At 36.0% G+C, this 21890-nt stretch overlaps 1 protein-coding gene across 1 annotated transcript in view; it reads right to left on the bottom strand.

Moving 5' to 3' along the window:
* The window catches only part of LOC111868739 (protein I'm not dead yet), a 59117-nt gene that overhangs the window by 13469 nt on the left and 23758 nt on the right, over positions 1-21890 (bottom strand). The window contains exons 2-9 of the mRNA XM_023859674.2: positions 20719-20890; positions 15904-15997; positions 12948-13062; positions 7328-7446; positions 6536-6664; positions 4324-4446; positions 3066-3266; positions 994-1085 (exon numbers count right to left, since the gene is read on the bottom strand). Of these exons, the coding sequence (XP_023715442.1) occupies positions 994-1085; positions 3066-3266; positions 4324-4446; positions 6536-6664; positions 7328-7446; positions 12948-13062; positions 15904-15997; positions 20719-20890 (1045 nt within the window). The remainder of the gene's footprint in view (positions 1-993; positions 1086-3065; positions 3267-4323; positions 4447-6535; positions 6665-7327; positions 7447-12947; positions 13063-15903; positions 15998-20718; positions 20891-21890) is intronic.

The raw sequence follows: 21890 nt of genomic DNA, 5'->3' as shown, positions 1-21890 counted from the left end.
GACCTTCCTAATGGCATATTCTAAAGCAAAGTTGAAAAGGAGTGGCGATAAAGCGTCCCCTTGCCTTAGACCATTCTGGATAGGAAATTTATCAGACAAATCTTTACCTAGAACTTTACTATAAGTTTCATTTAAACACATTTTAATCAGATTAAACAGTTTCATTGGTATCCCATACTCTTATTGTACAATACTTCCCTCCTACCTGAATTATAGGCTTTCTTGAAGTCTACATACAGCCCATGTACTGTCTCATTGTACTCCAATTTTAAAATATTGGTTAGAAAAGTTAAATAAATTTAATTAACCTGAAGGCAGGGGAGATGGGGCTTTAAATTAATTGACGTATGTAACCTTGGACTGAAATGTTCTAATCAAATTATATTCAAACTCAGTAATTATGCAAAATATGAAACTGTACTGTTCATTACTTGAGTAATTTTGCTTGGTGTAGGAATCCTTGCACAAATCAACACAAAGGCCAAAATTCCCATTACTGTATTAACCTCAGCATAATATAAATTTCAATTTCATTCTGTCAGTGGTTCCCAAGCCAACAGTGAAGATTTTATAGACTGTTTTGCATAATTGTTGCTCTGTCCTCCACATATTGAAAATGGTTCAGACATTTTAAACTGTCATTTATGTCCTTTGCTGCACCCTGAGCCTCAAATCCGAAAGTGAAAAATTTCCTGTTCTATATAATTTGACATGCCACTCACACAAAGCCTCTATTATTGTCACCACTCTCCACCTCTTCTTTTTGTGCATCATCCTTCATTAATGTGTCAGTTAACACATAATCATCAAATATTATTTTCAGTGTCATTCTGAATCTAATAAAGTGTTAATTAATTGTATTCAAGGAGAGAAAACAGAATTGCGGCCTTAACTGAGCTGTTAATTCTTTATTTATTTAATCAGATGAAAAGTTGATTTCTGAGAAGTGTAATGCAAATTTTAGCATTACAGTTATTCCTGAAACTGACTTACCACTAGAATTGAACTGCAGGAAGTCTAGGTTTGCTGGTAGCACGAACAACAGGAATACAATTAGCATGACTGGGGTAGCATCATCAATTTCACTGAAAAATAACAACACATACATCCAAAATTACCTTCATAATTAAACCTTCAGTTCTGAATAAAATTTATTATTATTTTAAAAGCAAGATGGTTTCTGATGTCATTGTGTCCACATATCTTGTATCTATGTCTCTCCCTCTTCACAACTTACAAACCAACTGAAGATTGACATTATATTCTGGGTGATTATCTTGTAACTGAAGGCATTTCAACATTTGTACTGTACTTCCTCATTACGTGCCAACATGGCAACCATGTGTCACTTGATGAATGGCTTTATGATTTATGGAAAACAAGAGCTTTAAAATGAAGCTTGTACCGAGTCTCATATTTAAAAAGAAAAAAAAATCATCTTATTGCTTTTTTTATAGCAAATGATGATAATATGTGAGAAAAATTAAATTAGAATTGTTTGCAGTCTGGCTTGATTTTCAGAGTCATAAATAAGTAATATAACTAAACATAACACAAAGATATATCAATGTCAACTTATTTTAAACCTCCCCCTACACAATAAAATGGCCAATCATTTGTGTTAGGACCAAAATTTACTTTTTTTATTAACATATTTCCTTCATCACATGTCTGTGGTGTGTATATGGACCTTAACTGTCAGAACTTCGTAGTTTGTACATACGTTCTCTTTAAAACACAAAAAAAAAATAAAAGGGAGATAAACATTTCATTATTTGAACAGAATAAAAAGTTGGCTTTCCTTTTCTTTGCAAGGGTAGTATTTCATTGTTTTCATTACTAAAATCAAATAATAAGAAACAAATGGATAACTTTACTTATTTAAACATAGTTAAAAATCATAGTTGGCTTTAAAATAATCCATATCCTTTTATTACTTCTTCAGTAACAAAACGTTCCTTTGGTGTATGACATATATATGAGCATGTCCATTTATATTTATACAATGAATGTGTACTCTTCTTTTATATACTTCATTCACTGACAGTTTATTCCAGAGTAAACGAACACTTTTGCAGCCTTCCATACAATATTTTGTTGATTGGTTCCCAAGCTCACACTATTTCTTTCTTACTAAGAACAGCACAGTTGCAGGTTAACATATGACTGTCAGGACATATATCTATATCTAGTTATCAGGCAGAGGTTTTCTGTGTTTGAATTCAGCATAAAGGTATCACAGTGTTAAAGCAACACAACTACATATTTACTTACATTAAAAATTCAGAACTCTCAAAGACAGGGGTGCATCCCTTCTAACTCTAACAGAGTAAAGTTCATTGCTACTAGTTTTCTCCAGAAAGTTTATAATCATCATGATTACCACATTATCAGTCTGATCATTCAGCTCGCACATTTTCCCTTCACCTTGGCAACTTGATTCATAGTGCCATGCCATCATCCCCACCTTTTTTTTTCTTTATTATCAGTGCTACCTCCACTGAATGACAGATATTGACTCTTTCTTCATGGAAGAGACTATCACTAATGTATGCATATCATTTCTCAAAATTAAGCTACGCTTATTTTAATTACTAATCTATTCTTGATATTTTGCAGTGATAAATGTATGGCTGTGTTGTTTTGTTTATACAGATTTGTCTTTCTTACATAAGTAATATATTTTAAATGAAAGCACTGCTTCTTTAACTCTACATATTCCAAAACTGTCTTGCTTCAGTAACTGACTGTAACTGTAATGAGACTACGCCTGAAAATTATGATTTGTTTTTGAAGGGCACCATACAGGTCGATATAAGTAACAATACCATGCATTGTGATGCATTTCAAGAGACTGTCAACTTTTAGGTATCATCATATCCTGAATATGATGGGATCCTCTACATGCATCATAACCATATGCTGATTGAAAATGTCTGTTGAAACATTCCCACATGTTTCATTCTACATCATGTTACTGTATGATGATACATTTAGTGCTACTTGCATCAATATGTATAGGACCCTTTAAAGAAAGCTTGATTTCTTAAATGTATAATACTCACACCGAAGCAACAATTTGAGCCCATCCTGATATAAACTCTGGTTTCCTGAAGAACCAAAGAAACACAGCAATAATGAAGAGTATTAGGACTGAGCCTTCATGGAAAGTCATTGGTCCTAACGCTTTGTATTTTACACTAATGACCTCTCTTACTATTTTGGCTTGTTCTTCACTTGTTTTCTTTTTGTCTTCTTTCTTTTTTCTGAAAAATTAAAGTGCAGAACAAAATCAAAGAATTAGATATCAATTCCTCTACTGGTAGTTTAAAATGTACAATTGTTCTAGACTCTATGTTCCCATTTAGTATACAAAATATTTTTCTTTACAAAAATAAGTTCTTCATTGTTCAAGATCTTATACCTTGTTATTCACTGACATCATTTTTAACTTCAGCAGTATCTTAACATGTCTTTTAACATAGTTACAACTTCTACCTGGTCAGGAAATTTCTGGGACTTACTGTATAACAAAGATGTATCATAACTGCATATTCCTTATTTTAAGTGTTGTAGAGTTCTGTGAAACTCTGTGTGTGTGTGTGTGTGTGTGTGTGTGTGTGTGTGCGTGTGTGCGCACGCATGCACGCATGTGTGTATGAATGCGCATGCATACATTGTATTGTATTTTATTTCATCTGTTTTGCTACATAGTAACACTTGGACAAGTCATTCGGTAATACAAGTTAACAAAATAAATCTACAAAGTTACAAGCATACTACCAACATTTGTTACAATCATAAGCAATATATAAATACAACATTCCAACAAATATACAAAGTACAATATACAGCTCATGAATGGCTATGACATCCAAACATAAGTACTTGCACCATCCATTTTTTATTAAAACTAACAAATTCATTTATCGTATAAAAAGAATGTTTCAGTAAGATGAATTTTAAGTCTTTTTTAAAAGCTGAAAACCCCACTGAGTTTTTTATTTTGTTTGGAACCTTACTATACAATTCTATCCCCATATTTATCACACTTTTTTTAAATAATGTAGTTCTGCAGAATTGAGCATGAAATTCTTTGTTTATTCTTGTATTATAACTATAAATATTTATATTTTGGATCAAATCTGCTTTGTGCTTTTTTATGTAACATAACACCTCTAAGACATACAAAGATGTGGCCGTGAGGATGCAAATGGATGCATGCATGTATGTATACACACCGATACATACCGAATAAAAATATCCTAATTAGCTGGGGCCTACCAGCAAGAGGCACAGTGAACATGGATATATAACATTTACCTGAACAAACTCATGAACAGAATCTGAAGCCAGATCCAAGCAGCCAGCATATTTATTAACATCAGTGGTGCACCAAAAATAAACCAACTTGCGAAGTTCACTCCACCAGCTACTGGAAATGTTCTGTAGTAAAGAATGCAAGTCAAAATTAAAAAAATGTTAACTTCTCATTGAGGAAGAATGTTTAAAATTGTGGGATTATAGTCACGGTCAAATTAACATTTTTTTATATCCAGGAAAGATAAATCCAATGTGCAGTTCCTGGATTCAAGCAAAACAAAAATGGCATGAAAGTAAAGCAGGGAATATAAAATGGAAACATGGTAAATTATGTGGATTTGACTATACCACAAATCAAACCACACTGCAACCATCTCATTATGAGGCAAGGTCTCACAACAAGCAATGGTGAGTGCTACTCTAGCATAGATCAGAACACTCTCACAGCTGCTGATCTATATGCAGCAGTTCCACACATCCTTCTGTCAATCATGCTTATCATCTCTCTTATGCTATTCCTGTAGAAAAAATGTAGAAGTCCAGAAATACTGAAAATCCCTTAATAGTGATACAGATTCAAATCACCTAGTCATTCTTATGATTCTTTGAAGCATTAAGTTTAAAGAGAAAAAGTAAAGGGAACAATATTTATTTTCATTAGTTTGTTCCAGAACACATTTGGATATAACTGATGAAGTGTTAGTCAAATAATCCTTTCCTTTTAAACAGTTTATGCCAGAGATAAAAAAGTAAAAGTAAAAAACCCTGCTTCCCTGGATCATAACGTAAAAGTACTTTAAACAGTTAATCAAGGCAGAATGGGCATTTGTTAATGTTCTGGAGAGTAAAAATCTATTTCTTAATTGTACAAATGTATTCATTATTTACACATTAATAAATCTTATATCCATGCCACAATTACAGCACAAAATTATGCATGTAATTCAAATGTCACCAACTTCAGAAATAACTGCACTTTAACCAAACAGTACTTACCTTGCAGTACATGTAAGGTACAATAATAACCTGTTTCTTTTTAGAAAAAGAAACAGCACTTTGTGATAGTAAAATATCCCATACTGAAAAAAAAATATCAAACTTGTGTAGATTTGGAGTTAAAGGAAATAAAAACTAAGAGTCGGTTAAAAAACTTAAAATTTTAGTTTTATATAAATAATTCTGTTAAGTAATTGTCATACTGCACACTGAGAAACAATTCGTTTGCATTTTAATTGCTTAGTGTCATGTAGCAAAGCATGTCATATTCTATCTAAGTGTTGATAAACATGCCAATTTCATGTATATGAACTTAGTTAGTTATTAGAGAGGGTGGGTTTCCCCATGCACTTAGACCTGTAGTGGTCCATTGTGCTTCCCTCTATGATTTCTACCAGCCTCTATATCCTACCGGTATTGGTGCTTACCATCAGTCCCGCCCAGCCAGCGAGACCGGCTCTACTGGCTGAGAAGTATCTATAATGCTTCCCCCATCTACTGGAGGTATTAGTGACTGCTGTTGGGCAGCAAACCTCCTTTGGAGGTATGAGGTTCTTTTACGTGCCGTAAAGCTACGACACGGGACCCACGGCTTAAAGTCCCTCCCAGAGGACTTGTTCCCTGAATTTTTCCGCCCTTAAAAATTCGATGACCTCCGCCGGGTATTTGAACCCGGGTACTACGAGTCATGAGGTGGGAACGTTACCTCTAGACCACGGAGGCCGCTCCTGTATGTGAACTTAGAATAAGTACATCAATTAACCCTTTCAGTGCCACTCTCCAAAGACTTCTTAAGTGTACAATTTTTGTTGAATCTGCTGGAATTAATAAAAAATTTAGACAAAAAAAATTATGTTATGTAATCTTGAAGTATGAAACAGTCTGTTATTTAAATTTTGTATAGAAACAAAAATGGATGTTATTTTTTATGCATATGATCTAACTGATGATGACAATTCACACAATTCAATCAATCTGGGCACTACAAATATCAAATTTAGCTTGAAAGATCAACTATAATCCCCAAAGTACTTAAAAAGAGGGCCAAATGATAGGACATACATCCTATGACATTGATGTGTGGAATAAAACGTTTATAATATGAAATTATTCCACTAAAACCAAGGAAATCGATCAGTAAATTAAATCAAATAAACTGATCTTCAGACATTTATTCCCCACATGAAAAATTATTCAAAAAGGTCATCGGACTCACGTGTCCCATATTCCCTTGAAGGTGAGATTGGTTCCTGTTCCAGTCAGTGTGCCAGCTCCACCCAGGTTTGATGCATATGCCACACCCAGGTAGTAGCAAATGTCAGATTTCTCTGGACGATCATCCTGCCTGGAATTAATAAGTGTGAATTCATATATTCTGTTACATTTCTTGAAGTGAGGGGCCTGTTAAAAACCATGCAGCAAAAACTATATTACTGAACATTGTTACTGAACAACATAAATTTTGTCCTTTTCAGTTCTAAGCCCTTCCTTCCATTCCAATTAAGTACCTTCTTCTACATTCCCCCTCATGTTTCAAGGAATCTGAACCTCAGAATTTTTCCTTCAGGCATAATCCTTATAGGGTGCGAATTTAGTCAAATTACGCTTTCTTATAAGATACAGAGATAGCTGAAAATTTTTCAGATAATTATGCTATGTTATACTTTGGGTAGGAGAGTTTCGTTATATTTGTTTTTTTTTTCCTTGCATTATCTTTAGGTTTGTTTCTTTCACTGTTACTCGTTTGTTTACATTTTTCTTGCAAACTTGTGGTTAAACAATCGATGTGAATTTAAAGATGAAACAAATTTTCCACACAGAAACAACTTGCTCTGAGGTGTTTTGTAACGTAAATTGTTACACAGTCATTGGGCAATATAATAATTTTAAAATTCTTATTTTAGTCGACATCAAGTTTTCACCCAGATAAGTTGTTTTTCTTATATCCAATATTATTGGCTGTCAGATATGGTGTTCATATAATCAAAATCTGACATACATGACTTACTCATAGTCACACTGGTACACAGATTTCCGACGCGTCTCAGGATCAAATGCACCACTAGCGTGTTCAGAATCAGCAGTGTTTATTGATGATGTTCGATGTCTGTTCTCCACATCTTTATTCTGAAACAAAGAACAACAAAATTATACTTCTAAATCATAGTTCTGACAGATGTTCATGAAGAATGTTCATCCTCTTACCTGAGGAAGAATTTAAGCTCCAGTATTTAATTAAACATTTATGACATTATAATTATTTATACTTGTAAATATTGCAGCATGTAATCCCCTTACTAGGTAGCGATCATGAAACAAACAGGTTTCCATGGCAACTAGTTCACATGCAACAATTGAGGAACTGTAAGAAACGGTATTATCTGCACAGTCTGTGCTGAGATGTTATAACTGAGGCATATTTAAAAGTTTTGCATTATTATTCTTAGTGGGGTGAGACTTGAGTCCACTTGGTACTGTGGCCACTACTGACCTATTGTACCAGCCCCAGATGATAGAAGATGGTGACTGTGGAGCAACTGGTGAAATGAAGATTGACAGGAAAAACCGAAGAACTCGGAGAAAACCCGCCCCATCGCCACTTTGTCCACCACAAATCCCAAATTACCAGACCCAGGCTCAAACCCGGGCTGTCGCATTGGGGAACCAGCGACTAACTTGCTGAGCTATGGTGAGGCCTAAGTTTAGAAGTTAGTCAGTTGTAAGGGAGTCTGTGAAGAGAAGACTTAGTCAGTGCAGTTGAGAACCAGCAGGCAACTAAGTGAGCACGGAAGCTGGAGAATCTCCACTGTTCAAAGCTGTTACCAGGGAACAGCTGGTGAAGACACAGCAGACTGAAAAGACTTAGCATGTGCTGTAATTATTTGTAAAATATTGAGATCAGCAATGGCACTATAATTAAGTGTAATCATGAGTCGTGTGTTAAAATGGTCAATAAATCTAATCTTAAATCTAAAACATGTCTATAGTCACTCATACATATGACAATATTTACTAAGTCTTATTGAATTATAAAGAAATTGCAATATACCAAGTATAAAAACTGTCCTGCACTGTCACATACCACTGATATCAAAATGATCAAATAAACTCTGCTCACTTGAACCTACAGTCTTTGTGCTACTATCCACCTACTGTGTGAGACCTGGCCATTTTCCACAATATCTATAGTGATATTCAGCCATAATTCAAGTGCAGACTACTGCTCTAGTCTCAGCATCTAGTAGAACATTTAACATATACTACATACAACTTAAAATATACAGTCACATATTAGTTACTATAAATATGGATTGGATTGATAATTGCTTTATTGACCAGTTATGCTTTGTAGCTACAAATAACTGTAACAGTCTAACTTACACAATCTAAATCACTACATCTACAGCACATACTAAGTCTTCTCACTCTGTTATGTCTCCAATAGTCGTTGTTAGGTGGCAGCTTCTAACAATGCAACTCAAGGCCCTAACCTCCGACTCTGACCTCCAGCTTTCAACCAACTGTCAGTTTCCAGCTCATGACTCATGACTTCCAAGCTATGACTATCTGTCAAGTCAGCTGGTATCCTTAGTATATAACTATGGCATGGACCACAAAGGAAAAACTGCTTCCAAAAATTCCTCTATCGATGAGAGACGTGTTAATCAGGCTGTTGCCTAGCAATGGCCCAGGTATTTTTGATGAGGGGGACATGTTTTGGTTGCTGTATACATGTGTTTACAGGCTGTTGCTTTATAATAGATGACTTTTGTTGACAAATTATTCTGGCTTTCAGCCACCATATCACATTATGTCAGAACTACAGAAGTAACTTTGATATTTCCTTTAAGATTTCTCATCATTCTTTCAGCCAACTGCCAAATTTTGTGCTAAATTTTTTAACCTCTCAGTTCTTGAATAGTGAAGCAAGAGAAACATAAGATCTTAAATTCTAGTAACACACAATTTTTGGAAATAATGTTGGCAAGAAATTATTTCAGCATGTCACCTTGAACTGCTAAGGTGGAAACTGGATTTTCCACTCATTTATGTAGAAATAAATGTTTTGAGTAAAATTAATAATATGAACAACACCAATGTGATATTAATAATAATGATCATAAATGTCCATTCCCCTTTCACTTTATTACATTAATAAGAAAAATAAGGGCAATAAAGAAGAAGAATATTAGGGAACCACTCTTTAAGTAATTCTGAACAAAAAAGTTTTAGTAAACCTCCAATGAGCGTAAAAAATGAAAAGTTTTGTTGGTGTTACAGGTGTGAACAGAGTAGTTATACATAGGATTGTCTGTTACTTGACTGCCTTGTCAGAGTATGTGAAAAATGTTTGTAAATTTAGATTTGTCTGTCAGTTGACTTGCCCTAATGTAATAGCTTTAATCTTCCAGGCTGTTTCAGTCTACCAACCTGACTAATTTTTCTGTGATGTCAATATCAGAAATAATTCTGACTAATAATTTTACAATGACATATAATGGCAAGCAATGCATTAGCATAAATGGAGCACCTGATGATGGCACTATGTTGCCGAAACATTTTGGAAATAACAGGTGAAATTGAGTGCACTACAAGACGGACACTGCATACATATCATGGACAAACATTATTTTGAAAACTACCAACAATTGTTTAGCCTACTTTCCATCCTTTAAAGATATGGCTTATGAGATTGTCATGCTGTCATGTATATGGCCCCCTTACAACTTTTGAACCTGCTGACCAATTTCAATGAATTGTAGTGTGTATGTTATGTCACTGGAAGCCACCCCTAACTTACATATTTTTTATTACCTATAATCAGTAATAACAACAGGACAGATGCATGAACATGTGTGGTGAGAGAGACACTACCACCACTTAATATATGGTCCTCAAATGGTCTGTGATTATGTATCTTAAACAGTATTCAGTTCCAAACAGAAGTTAAAATTTATTTTCATTTCTCTTCATTTCCTTCAAAGTAGCATATTAAATATTTTAAAACGTAAATCTGACAACCTTAAATATGAAACCCACTGCACTACAATCATGTCCTGAAAATAAAGTGCTAGTTATACTGAGTCTTCATGAGATCTGGTACAGTCTGGAGTTTGTTAGTTACAGGCTGGTGTTACACATTAAAATGAAGCTGACATAACTAATGGTCATGGTGCAAGGGCCAACAGTTAGGCCCACCCCTTATGTAAGTAAGTTCACACAAACAATTGACCTGTTGTTTTCCTGTTATGCATTAAGAAGCTTCTCATTATTTTCATCATCACAAGAACTACATTAGGTCTTTCTTTGTTGCTGATGGGACAACATAATTAATGAGTCCAGTCTGATATTCACAGAACAGAAATATAAACTTCAAAGTCTGTATTCTGGTATAAACAAGAACAGCATTCTTTGCGTAGATTATATCCCATAGATGCGTTTCTTTGTAAGAGAACATCAGTTCAAGTAATTCAACATTCCAGTAAATTCACTGGTTTCTTAAAGAATCTTGGGGAATTTACCACTACCAAACAATTCTAATGGCCTTCTCACTTCACACGCTTTATAGATAATGTTCCCTGTACGCATATTATTTTTATAAATTTCAGCTCATAAAAGAATTCACTCAAACACGTATTACAATTACAAATTAATTCGGTAGTACATGAAGAGGGGATACTGTACTGTGAAACAAATATTAATGTATCTGCTATAGGAATGAAAGTCTGTAGATCATGGGAATCTGTCATGTTTCTGAGAGGACAAAGTTCTAACAGTCTACAAACATCAGTATTAAAGACTATATGTTACTAAGTTTTACAAAGTTGTGCATGAATATCAAGAGACGTGACTATCAGCTTCTGAAATAGGAATTTACTCCATGTAGTTATTTAGTTAGTTATCTATTAATTCTGTATCATCAACACCAATACAAGAGATGAGCAAACTTGTGAGGTGGAAACAACACTTACAACACTTACAACATTGAACACATAACACTACTGATGTTCTATGTACAGATTAGAAGTTTTGTACAGAGATAAATGATTAAAAAATGCATAATTTTACTACAGTGATTTTATAAAATAACATGGTGATCACAAGAAATACTTCAGTTTTGTCATAGTAACTGACAAGTCATTGTTACTTGAAATGTGAAATTGTATGAAGACATGTTATATAAATATGTGCTATGATCAATTTACTAGGATTATTACTAATAAAACATAATCGTTTGGAACCCTAGAATATACTAGCTAATAAGGGTGCTTTCAATATTTGTTTCAGTTTTGATCAGTGACTTCAGTATGATGATACTTTCTATTCCCAATTGGGAAACCGCAACACTCAATGCAGCTACTATGCCTTTGAACTTTTTCTATCGTGCAGCAGTCAAAAGCCCTTTACTACAGCTTCTGCATTAAGAACAGGCCACCCTCTGAAGTTTTAACCACTAATGGCTCTACCAATCTAATGTTACCCTGCATTCATGTCTATTCACTGGCTATTTAGCAAAGCTGTATCAACTGCACAGCATCATATAGGATAATAATAGAATGGTAATATACAGTAAACTCCTGGTTATCCATTATTGAAGCATGTAGAATTCTCATCCAACTACCATAAATTTCAAAGAAAATTTACCATTATTAAAAAGTTATATCCTCTATAGGGTAGTTCTCCCAGCCACCACTAGCAGTGCTATCCATCATCCTCCCTCACATAGGTGCCTTCACAGTAGAGGTTAGTTCAATTTGTGGTAATATTACAGTTTATGTATCAAAAAAGCTTGCAACCATCAATTTACTCTGTTATATTAGAAGACTCCTATGCAAAAACTAAAGCAAAAACAAGTTGTTTTAAGTTTGTATTGGGTTTCTGCATGAATTTGCTCATGCAGCCTGCAGACCCCATTTCCCATATGTGCCAGATAACAGGGTATAAATATATATGTTGAACTGAAAAAAACGTCATGAAAGAAGAGGTCATGACTGTACATGAAGTAATGAAGTAATTTTCTTAACATTCACTGGGAGGGATCAAGGGAAGTCACAAAAAATTCTCATATTATCCAGTGCTTCAGGCAAAATATAAGTCAGGTACAATGAAAAAGTATAAAAAAACTTAGTTCTGTCCTTGGGTTACTACCCTAACCTAATGGGGAGGTGTGCAAGCTTTGATCACCTGGAAAGCTATACTGGATGGTTTTTAAGCTCATGGTAGGTTCACACATGCTAAGTTGAAGGGAGAGGCCAAGCAAAAGGTAGTCCTTAGTCCTCCAAGTTGAGAGTTGGGCATGAAGCTAACAACATCATCTCAGAAAACTGTATATTAAGAAATGCAATGATGGATGCTGAATGAGAGAAGAATGGGCACCTGCAATGAAGAATGTCAAGGTTCTTAGAGAATTCTAGAGCCAAGGAGTAAGTAAGTAACACAGTGTCTGCTACATTTTTCCCACTATTAGGAACAGACTGTTGTTTGTATGATAACAGTATCTACATTACCCCAATATACATTACAACACTGTTGCCATAAGAGCAACACTTAATGTTAGAGGAGTCATGTATGGTATGGGTGTAAAGTAAAATCTCACAGAAAGGGGTGGCAGCAGTGATTTTACTTACTTGTTTCAGTTCATCCAGAACGGCCTTGACAATGGGGGTCATCATTGCAGTGGTAGCAGTGTTGGAAATCCACATGGACAAGGTCATTGTGGTAACCATGAATCCTAGCAACAATCTGGAAATTATAATGTAACCTTCAAAAATAAACACACTGATTAAAACAGAGACACTTGATGCTGTATGCACCAAAACTCTCAGTATCTTATCTAATAAGCCCGAGTACATGACAACAATATACTATGACCAAATTAATTTTGCTTAAAATTACTTTCAGTGTTGAATTAAAGTTTGATGTGTTCTTCCCATCAGTACATTTGAAGCAAGAATTGTTTACCTCCTATTATCACAAGCCCAAAATCTATCAATATGGGATAATCTCAATAGAATTACATTTTTTGGAAATAAAGTATAGGAACTATGTTCCCTAATGACCACAAACAAGTTTCTACCATATGGTACACACAATTTTTACATTACTTATGCACAGACTTACATAACATTCTCACAGATTTTTACACCCTTAGAATAATTGAAGATTTGGATTTTGATAAATTTCTGGAACAGTAAATTTCATTTTATACCTTTGTTATATATTTACAACTATTTTGTATTTTAGTTGTTAGGTATTCAGGTGTATTTGTTCTTGTAGGGTAGTCTGTTATTATAATCAATAGTTACAGAACATATAATTAATAAGGCCGAATGAAGACATCTTAATGAGGCAGAATCAAAACAAGTAAAACATTCTTCCAAAACGAAGTAAGAACTCTACCAGTGTCCAGCTGCAGACACCCTTCCAGAGACTAAACAAAATGTGTGATGGAATGTTACATTGTACACAGCTATCCAATTTTGCATGTGTGTGTGTGTGTTTGTTTGTGTATGTGTGTGTGTGTGTGTTTGTGTGTTTGTGTGTGTGTGAGAGAGAGAGAGAGAGAGCCAGACAGACAGACTAGGAAACAAAGATCATTCCAGGGTCTTGCTTCATATTGTACACTGAAACATATGAGACCTGTAAGTCAGGCAGTCTAGTACCCTTAGGTAGAAAAGTACCATTGTACACAATCAAGTGTTCAATTTCTTTTCCATAATTACTACTTTGTGTAATTTCGGTTGCTCATTTAATGCCAATATGCATTGAATCTGCTTGTCACTCAGCATATGTGAGTATCCTTGAAATAGTGGGATACAACACTGTAAAAAATAAATATTGATGTCATTAAGGCAAATAACCATTCAAAAAGATAAACGGGGATCAAATTTATTAAATGTTTAATAACATCAAACTAAGAAAAACACAAATGAGTCTAATGCAAGACTGTGAATATGTAACTTTCTAATGTGTTTATAGTTCTGCATGCTTCATAGACCCTTCCACAAGGAAAGGAAAGTCTAAAACTCAACACATAAACATAACTGTGAAATGGTACCCAGAAAAAAAAATTAAGAATTAAAAATGTGGCATGACTTCACATTTTGCAGCAGTCCTCTTCTCTCCCAATCTTCAGCTTTTAAATGGTAAGACTGAGAGAAAAATGTGTATGATAATGGTATATTAAAAATAATGAGAGTGCAAAAGAATAAAAATCCTTATACTATTATTTCTGTTATTGCTAGTGGGGAGGGACTAAGTCTCTTGTACTGCGGCCACTTCTGGCCCATTGTACCAGCCCCAGATGATAGGTGAGGGTGTTTGTGGAGCAATTGGTGGAATGAAGATTGGCAGGGGAAACCGAAGTACTCAGAGAAAACCTGCCCCAGCGCCACTTTGTCCACCATAAATCCCACTTGACCAGATCCGGGATCGAACACGGGCCGCCTCGGTGGGAAGCCAGCGACTAACCGCTTGAGCTATGGCGCGGCCAATCCTTATACTAAGCACTTCACTTTTACAAAAGTATTTAAAAATAAAAAAATTCAGGGTTTCTATTTAAAAAATGCTTCATGATTCACATGTTTCATTTATATCCTAAATAGAAAGAATTACAGACAAAATTTCTTATTTATTTTTTTGGGAAATGCAACTTTAAATTAAAAATCAGAGAGAATGTGGGAAATTAATACTTTTCATTCTCCTCTTCCAGGTAAAGTAGTGGAATACTCTAACATCCGATGTAAGTTACATATTGCTTATAAATATGTGCCTGAGAGAAACTTATATTCTAAATGGTGAATTGGAGACAAGAAATGCTCATATTTGTTGGTAACTTCAAGAAAGGAATTACAGTTTATAAAAGGATTTAGGATTGTCCATGATTTATTCTAACCGTCTTACAGTGCATACATTTATTCACCTTACTCTTCTCTCTTGCACTACATGTTTCAGCACAAAAGTGCCATCTTCAGGTGCTTTTCGATGTACGTCAAACTACTTCATTGCATGCCCTGTTGTCTTTATAAATAAAGAATAAATCATGAACAGGGCATGGAATGAAGTAGTTCGACGTACATCGAAAAGCACCTGAAAATGGCACTTTTGTGCTGAAACATGTAGTGCAAGAGAGAAGAGTAAGGTGAATAAATGTATGCACTGTAAGACGGTTAGAATAAATCACGGACATAAATCAGTGCAACAGGACGCTAAAATATAACAGGATTTAGGATTACTAAGCTTGTGTAGATCAGAAATTGATGTTCATTACCTAGAGCCGTAAAAAGCTGTAGCAAATTTGACTCAAGCAAATCCTGTCTTTAAAACACTGCTACGCATATTTGTGGGGGATAGTCAAATCTGTTTCTGTTGAGCTGTATGTGTATGTGTCAGCATAGCCAGAACAGACTCCTTAATTAAGTTGGTAAGGAAACCTGCTGAAAAGCAGCAAATTTTCTGACCAAAATTTTGTGTGCATTTCTCACCTCTATGATGCAAGCTATATGCCCCACCCATCTAATCATCCTTGATGCTACTTTGGAACTTGTAATATTATCATTCCATGAATTGACTGGCTGCACATACCGCACAGGACTTGTTCCAATGGTGAGGATCACCTTGAGAGCAATGCGCTTATGTAGGTTGCAATGTTCCACTGCTATTGCTGCAATGAGGCCACCTGCATAATAGTTGTTTAACTTTACTTATGTACCTCCACACAGTGCAGAATTAAATCAACAGTTTTATTAAAATTTCAACACAAACTTTGACATCAATCACAGTATTGGGGTAATTTTACTCTACATTTATTTTACACAGTACTAAAAGATACTGAAAAAAGTATATTATATTAACTCTATGATATTCCCAGAAGTTATAAAACATCAACCCAGAGCAATATTATGTTAAGACACAAAAAAAAATATGGAAAGCTTGTGTTTTTATAATAATTATATCCTGGTCATCCAAGTGTAAAACTTCTGTTTCTTCACTTCATAGTATAAGCAGTCAAGCCTGTTTTGATATCACATATCAATTCCATCTTCTCCAGTGTAATTGTCTATTTCAACTTCCTTTTGGTTTCTACTGTAGAACCTGGTTCAGTATTATTTTATTATTCATTCCAACCAGATGGTTTGTCCAATTTTGTCTGTATTGGTTTATTTTATTTTTGATAAATTGTATCCTCAGCTCTTTCCTAGTATAGGTGTAATATTTAATATTTGAGAGCAGCATTTATGTTTTAAAAATATGTTTGCCAATATTTGCATGCTCAGGTTAAGCCTCAAGGGTGAAACATACAATGCACTGAGAGATTTGCAATTTATGAAGATTTAGAAGTTTGCCAGTATATATCAATCTTTTTTAAGTTTGCACAGGTGTGCCTATTGGCTGATAAGAATAACTGAATAACTGATTACAAGAGTAATAGCAATGACAATGAAAGGTGTGTGGGAACATCCCACATACTAACACGCGCTTTCGCCGGTCTAACAGACAGCACTCAACTCCTAGTCAATATCACATTGCCGCCAGCATTTGTATTTATACAGCACTCACTGTCCAGCCCACATTTACATCATTGTGTGCACTAGCCAATCAGCGCTAACAATCACAACTGCCACTGTAGCTCCACCAGCAAGCATGGTATAAAAGGCGAAGCCCAAAACTAGCAATCATCAGTGATCACATTCAGTCATCAGAGTCATCAGCCCTTAACTGCGCCAAAGACAGCTATTGCAACTCTCCAGCAACTGTGCTCTGCTACCAGACAGCTAATGTAGCTGCCGCAACTCTCCAGCAACCATGCTCTGCTACCAGACAGCTAACGTAGCTGCCACAGCTCTCCAGCAACCGAGCCAAGACAACGGCTCAGTCATCACTCGCACAGTAGGCAGCTGTTCCTACCAGCGCACACAGCACCAAATCACTGGCCAGACAAACCAGCTGAACAGCCGTAAAGACTTGGTCTACTACAAAGGAGCAAATTCTGCCAGCACACTGAAACTGTCCTTTTCAGGGTCAGCCAACTTTTGAACATCAACATTCCACATAGCTTTGTAGCTATCTGTACATTCAATTTAGAATTTAATATGTACAATTGTTACAGCTTTACGTGGTTGTCTTTTAGAACATCGACAATCCAACAGGTGTCACTATCATGATTCATCCTTAGCATCAGGTGAATGGAGGCAGTATGATGAGCCAAAATCTTCGATTACTGTCCCATATGTGGTGTTGTATTACATGAGATGGATCTGCAATATGAACTTCTGACAGGCACATAGTATTGCCCAGCAGTTACAAAGTGTGCCTATGTGCATGAATAATCACTCTCTTATGAGGAAGCAATTTTCAAGACATTTACAGTCTCCACCAATAAGAGGCTAGCATTCATTAATGAGTAGCATGAAAGAACAATTCTGTTATTTCTAAACATTTTGCTGCCTCTGAATAAGGTGACAGATACTGATTAAAATTATAATCTATTCTGTGCTAGAGGTGCATGTTGATGCCACTGGCAAACAATTTCATTCCATGTCAAACATTTCTTTGGGAAAAAGAGAGACAGAACTACACATGAAAGAAAACATACTTATATTGTGTGAGGAAGAAACATTACATGGCTCATGCAGAATAAACATTCAAACATTAGATTAGTTAAAAATTTATAATTAATGTATCAGCTCTCAGCAAACATGTAAAAGAATAGAAAAACAGGTTCTCTTATTAGACTGTACAAACTATCAAAAAATAAAGAATTTTGTCTTCTGGCATATAATGCCATGTATTCCACTAAAAATCAACAGACAATTCAGAGAACATATCGCCTCCATCTTCAGGGTCAAAGAATAAGCTGACCAAGAAACCAGCATGAAAGCAGGTAGCAAGCAAAATTCTACATGGTGTTAGATCCCAGAAGATAGAAATCTTCATAACCACTGCTGTGAGAACTTTAAATCCTACATATCAAAAAATAATCCAACATACCCCAAAAAGAAAACTAACTTGAAGGATCAGAATGTTCCTTAGAGACTGATAGCAACTCAGCTTTCCAAGAAATCCCGTACCTTTTGTAAAATCTAGAGTTATATCACATTTTCATAAGAACCAACCAGCCATAGGACCTTATCCTAAGTCACATAAGTTTAGTCCATTATCTCACACCCTATTTCCTAGAGCTCAACGTTAATATCATCTTTCTAGCTACATATAGTTTTTTCCAAGTGTTGTCTCCCTTCAGATTTATACAGTTAATAATACTGTACTTAGAAAAGTTCATTCATATCTTCAAGTATAGTACCAGAACTAGCTAACCACTAAGATCCCACAATATTTTTTGAGCACTGCCAATGACAGATCATGAAGATACAGGTTAATGGGAACCACATCTCCATAATGCACTATAAGGTACACTAAACATAAAGTATTGTGGGGTTTTTGTTTTGTCGTTACTTCAATGACAACCCACTTCTTCGGAACAGTTTGTAGGTCCTGAAAAGGACCATTGGTTGCTGAGATGTTTGGCCGGTGAAGTAGCGCGGCGCGTGCCGGTAGGAAGGGATGTTGGTTGCAGTGTGCTCAGGCAGCTGAGTCAGTTGACTGGCTGCAGCGCAGCTGTTGCTGGAGGTTGCTTGGTTGCTGAAAAATGTTTGCTTCCTAAGCGCGGTCACAGGAGTGGAGAGGCAGTAGCTATGCCAGTTGCCCAGTGTCGGGCATGATCACCAGCGAATCGAGGTGGCTGAGTTGCCCAGTGAGTCGGGTGAGACCGCTGGACAGCCGAGGCAGTCGTGCCTGGCGCAGCGAAGTGCCGATGTCTCCAAAGACCGAGCGCTGGCGACGAAGTGTGCTGTAGACTGATGTGGAACTGATGACTGACTGATGCTGCCAGGTTGGAGCTGCTCCTTTTTATACCCAGCTCGGTAGGCAGAGCGAAACTTGCATTTGATGAGCAACAATTTGCAGAGCGCTGATTGGCTAGCGAAAATGAGGGGCAGAAATTTGCAGTGCGTGCTTGTATAAATATGAATGAAACACTGATATGTTGGGATTTTGGACTTTATCCATCGTCCTGGTTTTTAAGATAACAAATAAAAACACGACGTTTCGGAAACTGGATCTGTTTCCATCCTCAGGTGAAGGAAAACACCTATTCAGTTGGGTCCCTTAGAAAGAGCTAGCCTCAATCACTGGACAAACCAATGTCACAAAACATGAAGATTATAAACACCTGAGACCAGGCTAAGTCCATGAGAGCTAATAAGAAAAATATTCGTGACAAATTGTAGCAAACACTTACAAGCGAGGAACCAGGATAGATAGATCTGTAGAAATCTATGCCACGAAACTAAACTCATAACCAGGTCCATGACCCCACGGCATGGAATAGAAAGAAGAACTAGTAACAAAAACTAATAGTGTTAAACCAGCGTCAACAATGGAGTAAATCACGTCTATCTAATTTAGAACTTAATAGAAATAAATAAAAGCATATATCACATCATACAGATCTTCTATGTGAATTGGTGACTTCATTGCTGATAATGGGGATCCAAATGGGAGAAAAGTCCAAACTGGGTTGGCTAATTGGGTTGGCCGAGCATGCCATATGGGCCGCTTCCTTGTATTTCCTATACCTCATGTGGCTTTCAATATCCAAAATCTTAGCTTCATCCCAGCCTACCCTATGTCCCTCTTCATAGGCATGTTGAGCTAGTTTAGATTTTTCTAGAAGACCTTCTTTTAGGTTATGCCTATGTTCCCGGAGCCGCACGGCCAGAGGTCTGCCTGTTTCGCCAATGTAAGATCCAGTTTCCGAAACGTTGTGTTTTTATTTGTTATCTTAAAAACCAGGACGATGGATAAAGTCCAAAATCCCAACATATCAGTGTGTTATACACCATCGTCAGAATCCTATAGTAACTATATGAATGAAACGTCCGGCAATGCGATATTCGCTAAGGAGTGAGTGTTGTCTAAAAGACCAGTGGAAACAGCATGCTATGTGGGATGTCCCCACAGTATATTTACAAATTCAGTTATACATATTAGGAATTATTTGTGTGAATTTATAAAAGAGAATATCAATGTGGAGGTCCTTTGTGACTAGAAACAACTGCACATGACTACAAATATTTACTGGAATTTAAAGCAGTGCTTACTTTTCTTCTTCACATGAATTATCTTACACTATGCTCCACCTCACAGATTGTAACAATCTTAAAGTGCTACACTTTATTCAAATAGCAAAATCTAGCAAATAAATACCAGGATGTTAGGCAAAAGTGATCCACGTATTAGTCATCAACATTAATTTAGTTCAGTTCAGGTCAGAGTTAGAGGCACAGGGTATCAGTACCCTGGAGATAAAAGAAAAAAAGCATATATTACTATATTCACCTATGAACATCATGTTGGTTTCTTTGAGGTATGCATTGCATACTTTTTCGGTGTCTAGAATATCCAAAAGTGGAAACAAAATCACTGGAACAAATGATGTCACAGCAAGGGGAACTGCCTCTGTCATCCAATATACTGACATCAGCATGACTACATATCCACATTTTGCCTCCTAGAAAGAAATCAGTCTTTACAGTGGTACATTCATGTTTGACATGACTCTACCTGAAATGAAACCTAGAAGTAAAATTCAACTCTCATAAAAACGTGAACTTCATGGCTTATTCAGCACTCTCACAAATACTTGAACATCATGGTTCCTTCAATACTCTCAAGAACGCCTTACTATTATGGACAATTCAACACTCTCACAAGCATTTGAACATTGTGGTTTGTTTGACACTCTCATGAACACTTGTATATTATGCTCAAATACCTAGATGTTATAGATTGTTCAGTACTCTCACACATAATTCGATGTGGTGTTTTATGCAATATAATGTACATTTGAAAAAGAAATAGAATATTAAAGACATCCCTGTGCTTAATTAAGCACCACAACACAAAGACATAATATTAGGAGTATGAGAGGTAAAGCGTTTGGCAATTCAATAGAGCACCTGTTAGGCATTTGTATTCACCTGATGATGACCAGATAAAATGGTCGAAACATGTTGTGATTATAATAAAACAAATTGAATGTTATACATTCTCTGTGTTGCATTAGACGGAGCATGATAATCGATTATTGATCGTGCAACAGGATGCATTCCATAAAGATAATATTAGAAGAGTGGAGGTACAATACCACAATGTCAGCCTCAGCATAATATTGTCGCGTATCGGGCGTATATCGCGACAAATAAGTTCACGCCGTATTTTATATAGCGAATTTTATTTCACACTCGCTCTTACAATCACCCAAATTACAGATTTACGATTACTGCTATCTGCAGTATCACAATTAGTACACTCCAAATGCCACAATACAACTGACTGGCTGACTTTACGTCTTGACTCGGCGACTGTCTCAGTACAACTCAGTACAACTGACTGTGAATAGCCTTCGCTGCTCCCCATGTAGCCTTGATCGGACCATATGGAAAACGGCCACGTAATAGGCACCCTCTTTGCCTAGCGCTGTGTTGCTATGTAACGCTAGCGGAGGTAAC

Source organism: Cryptotermes secundus, unplaced genomic scaffold, assembly GCF_002891405.2.
Source record: "Cryptotermes secundus unplaced genomic scaffold, Csec_1.0 scaffold13, whole genome shotgun sequence".
Classification (NCBI taxonomy): domain Eukaryota; kingdom Metazoa; phylum Arthropoda; class Insecta; order Blattodea; family Kalotermitidae; genus Cryptotermes; species Cryptotermes secundus.
This window is presented reverse-complemented; position numbering and strand designations above follow the sequence as displayed.